The 4,480-nt window shown below is 44.7% G+C and overlaps 1 protein-coding gene across 1 annotated transcript; it reads right to left on the reverse strand.

Moving 5' to 3' along the window:
- Nucleotides 1–1,593: 1,593 nt before the first annotated feature.
- Nucleotides 1,594–3,411, reverse strand: LOC123644123 (PRA1 family protein 3-like). The gene is made up of 2 exons (XM_045560290.1): nt 3,406–3,411; nt 1,594–2,334 (listed from the first exon to the last, which is right to left on the reverse strand). Exons 1-2 carry the CDS (start codon nt 3,409–3,411, stop codon nt 1,690–1,692), a joined length of 651 nt encoding a protein of 216 aa, XP_045416246.1. The 3' UTR covers nt 1,594–1,689.
- Nucleotides 3,412–4,480: the final 1,069 nt, after the last annotated feature.

Consider the following 4,480-nt stretch of genomic DNA (forward strand, 5'->3'; position numbering starts at 1 on the left):
CACTTTTCTTGTCTTTTTTGAGAACTGGGAAGTGTCTGAGTGGGAATGGAAAGGTTCTATTGAGAAGAGGGATGAATCCAGGAATCTGGGAGCTTCAAAGACAAACTTCACAATTTTACTGGGGTCAGAGCAGTGAAAGTGGACTTTGGCAACCTGTTGAGGTTGCAAGGTTGCATGGATGAACACCCAAGTGCCGGCTGAGCTTATGCCTTTAAATCCAGCTACTTTGATTGTTATATTATAAAATACCTGGCCATTAGAATGTGTAATTGGAGGTTTTTGTTTGTTTGTTTGTTTGTTTGAGACAGAGTCTCACTTTGTTGCCCGGGCTAGAGTGAGTGCCATGGCGTCAGCCTAGCTCACAGCAACCTCAAACTCCTGGGCTTAAGTGATCCTACTGCCTCAGCCTCCCGAGTAGCTGGGACTACAGGCATGTGCCACCATGCCTGGCTAATTTTTTCTATATATACTTTTAGTTGTCCGGATAATTTATTTCTATTTTTTTTTTAGTAGAGACGGGGTCTCGCTCAGGCTTGTCTCGAACTCCTGACCTTGAGCAATCCACCTGCCTCGGCCTCCCAGAGTGCTAGGATTACAGGCGTGAGCCACCGCGCCTGGCCTTGAGTTTTAATGTTTTAGCTGGACTTTTCAGCTGAATTAAATGTGACAGGGCTATGCTTATCACCCTTGTGAAAGTCATTTATACAATATTTACACATAATGCTCTATGAGACAGAAGTCTCTTATCAATTTTCTATTTGTCTCTGATAACTTTGCACTGAGAGGAAAAGACTGAGATCTTGGAATTCACATCCAAAGTCATGAGGTTTTTAACACATCTCCAAGGCCAGAGAAATGAAAAGGCTACTGACAATATTTGCTGGCTTTAGTTGTTGCTTTTTTTTTTTTTTTTTTAAATATAAACAGAACACAAATTTTATTTTTTTGTCTGGTTGTTTTTTTAACAAATCTGTCAAGAATAATACAGGTTACATAGCTGTAACCTTCTTAAGGAAAATGACATTAAGTTTGCAACAAATACCTGCTGGTGAAAATACATTACTAGCATTTCAAAAATTTAGCAAAATATTCTAAGCAGCTATTTTTATAAGTATAAACAAAGTATAACAACTGGTTTACCAGTTTCCACTGCATATCAAACAGGCAGCAAAGTGAAAGAGATCGTCTTTGATTTTAAGAGAGTAATAATAAAAACTAAACTCATTTATACCCCACTTTTACAATGCTAAGGGATATTTTCAGAGGAGGATGCTAAGGGGATTAGAAACAGGCTAACCTATGACATCATCTACTTGAACAACCTGTTCGTTTACTCATATTGCCTTGATACTTTACAGTGATTTTTTTTTCCTACAAGATAACAGTATTGTTGCTGTAGAACCCATAATTCTTTTATTCCCCTAAAGAAATAAGTGTGATCCATTTCTCATTAGATTTCATAAACACACTTGAAACTTCAGACACAATAGGAGAGTGGTTTTCTTTCAGTTTCTGAGGCCTTCTCTCTGTAACATCAGAGAAGTTAATAGTTTGGCCTGTACATACATGTGCCATAGATAGTTGGGTGGTACATGCGCCTATTTAAAAAATACAAGCAGAAAGTAGGTCTGGACAAGGGCAAACTGCAACTCAATTTCTGCTGCAACCCTATCGCCAGGTAAATTAGGTTTATTCCTTCACTTTGGTAATACAGTCAGTGAGTTTGCTGATGTTTCCTTTCTGCCGTTCTAGGGCATCCAGGACAACGCCCATTGGTGTCCTCTTCAATCCTAGTCCTTCCATTTTATTCTCCAGCTTGTTCCTGAGGTTCCGGAGCCTCAACGATGCGTGGATACATGTCAACAGCAAAGGAAAAGTGATGCCCGACACAAAGACCAGGGCCGCCCCAGACACAGCTATGAGAAGACAGCTGGCCAACACGACCACCGCGACAAACGCCGCGGGGTGTCGCGCCTTCATCCGGCGGAGGCCACCCTCCCTGCGGGCCGCCCGCGCGAGCCCCGCGCACGCCAGCGCCGCCGCAGTTCCTCCGAGGGCCGTGCCGGGGCTCGGAAAGCCCACGACGGCAGTCAGCACGGCAGCCCCCGCGAGGTAGCTGGTCTGGTAGTACAGCAGGTTGCTCACCGCGCGCTTCCTCCATCGGGACACGTCCCCGAAGTCTGGCCGGGCGAAGCGGTCCGGGGCCGGGAAGAAGTCGTCCCAGGCGCAGAGCGGGGCGATGGTCGGGCCCCTGTTCTCGCTTGGCCTCTTCGCCCCCGGAATCTCACGCGGCGGCGGTTGTTGCTGCTGTTGACGAGAACTGCCGCTTTTATTCTGTGCTCCGTGTCATCATTTCCGGTTATTTTCACAGTTTTCTGCAGAGTATAAGGGGAAGTATGTAATGACGTTTACAACTAAACTAAATGTGATCAATTGGTAAAAACAGCCTTATGTAGTGTCTCCACTGACTTTCCATTAGCCAGGATGAGCTTAAGGCTGGTGATCCCATGACATGCAGATCTTTGGTGAAGCCAACAGGGAAGAAATGAATTCAAAACATTGCACTGCAGTGCGGGGCCGGCACTTTCTATACTGTAGGGAGAAGCAGCCTCAGAAAAAGACTACAGCAGATGACTAGGACAACCCCTTATGTCCTCACACGGCACCCCATCCTCTATAATGAGTGAGCAGTTACCTGGGATTGGAGCATAAAAGAGAGGTGGAAAGGAGTGCACATTCCCACTAAAGGCAGCTTTACAAACCTGCATTTAAAGGAACTTAAGAATTGTGACCTGCTGGGATGATTGCCGCTCTAGTCTAATTGGTTGGCCATTAACATTTGCAACCTACTATACTTAAATCGATAACAAGATCTGAAAGAATGGGCCCAAGCCCCAATTTGTCTCTGGTAGCTACTATGTTCCATAAAATGGTAGTTCAGAGTTAGTGCAGTGATTCCAGTACAGCTGACTGTAGTTATAATCTAGCAGCATAGTACCAAAGGTATTGGATTGGAGTGACAGAGTGGAATGAAGCATCACCAGACTCTCTTCACTAACCTTCTTCTTCTCTAAGATGGATTTAGAATCAGACAAACCAAGTAAGAACAGAGATTTTCTGTTAGAGACCAACAGCTTCCAAAAGAGATAACCAAAGAAGTTAGCTCACTGACATGTCAGAGACTTTAGAACAGGTGCAAGTCACACAAATGAATTGGCATCCCATGATCTGGCCTAAAGACAGGCAGTCAAGTCCTATCTTGCCCACTTACTCTGTGTGTCTTTGGACAAACTGCTACAGGGACAACAATCTCTGCCTATTTCACAGGACTCTTAGGACAAAGAAAATGTGTGTGGAAGAGAAACTCTTTAAACTGTAAAATATCATAAAGCCAGAGAGACTCACGAACATCATGACCAGGAAGGGGAAGCAGCATTTTGACTATATTCTGTTGAGCCCAACAACTCTGATGCTCTTGGCTCATTCTTGCCCCATAAACACAAAGACTCAGATGGAAGCCTGTGAAATAATTAACTGGGTCCAGCCTTCCTTACAAGGGGTCCTTAATCCCATATGTAGGGAGATTTTTCAGAAGAGGGCCCTTCTAAACATTTGCTTGCTTTCTGCTTGGCCTCACTATTAAGTCTTCACTGCAGATACTGTGGGGCAGGTCACACATTCCTTTCAATCCTTTCAGCCTCAGAATTATCTAATGTGAAAATCCCCTTGATGGCGTCACAGAGCCACCAGCGTGGGTACTGGCTGGATCTCATCCCTCCCTAGGACAACCACTTCCCCTTTTCCACAGCCCTCCTTAGCAAGCTTCCTTTACTAAAAAGCTTAAATCTTTCTCTCAGGAACTTCCAAGTTCCCTCTAAATGTGATGATTAATTTTGTATTTAATTATTTTTAAAACTAACTTCTGCCTCTGGGTGTATGGTAAACTACACGACCCCAAACCATCTAGCTCCAAAACAATCAGAAATTCTGGATCCAGTAAAACAAGTCTCCTGTAAGACATTGGCTAAATGCTAGAAGGTAAGTAAGGAAAGTCCCTGGGGTCAAAAATGAAGAGGGAACTGAAAAATGAGAGCAGTGACTGTGTGTGTGGATGCTGCAGTCACCCCGGGTGGGAGTTGCCAGGTGTAGCCACCTCAAGGCTTGGGTTAGAATGCTCCGGCCAGGGCAGGGTGTGAGGCTTGGAGCTCCAGAATGTTGGGTGTTAACTGCAACCTCCAGAAAGCCTAGTCCTTGGAAGGGCTATAGTGAGGGTGAAAGAGTGAATCAGGAAATGTACCCATTGGCTCAGGGAGACAATAAGGATGCTTTTCTGTCTTGGTCTAGGCTCCAGCGGGGAAAAGTTTCCCTTGAGAATTTGCAACCATAAATCTGTCATTACATTGGTTCCAAGAACCCTTAACCCAAGAAAGAAACCTAACCCAGATGGGGGCACGAATCTGCTTGGGCAGCTAACAGAAAC

The sequence above is a fragment of the Lemur catta genome, chromosome 8, assembly GCF_020740605.2.
Source record: "Lemur catta isolate mLemCat1 chromosome 8, mLemCat1.pri, whole genome shotgun sequence".
NCBI classification, from domain to species: Eukaryota; Metazoa; Chordata; class Mammalia; order Primates; family Lemuridae; genus Lemur; species Lemur catta.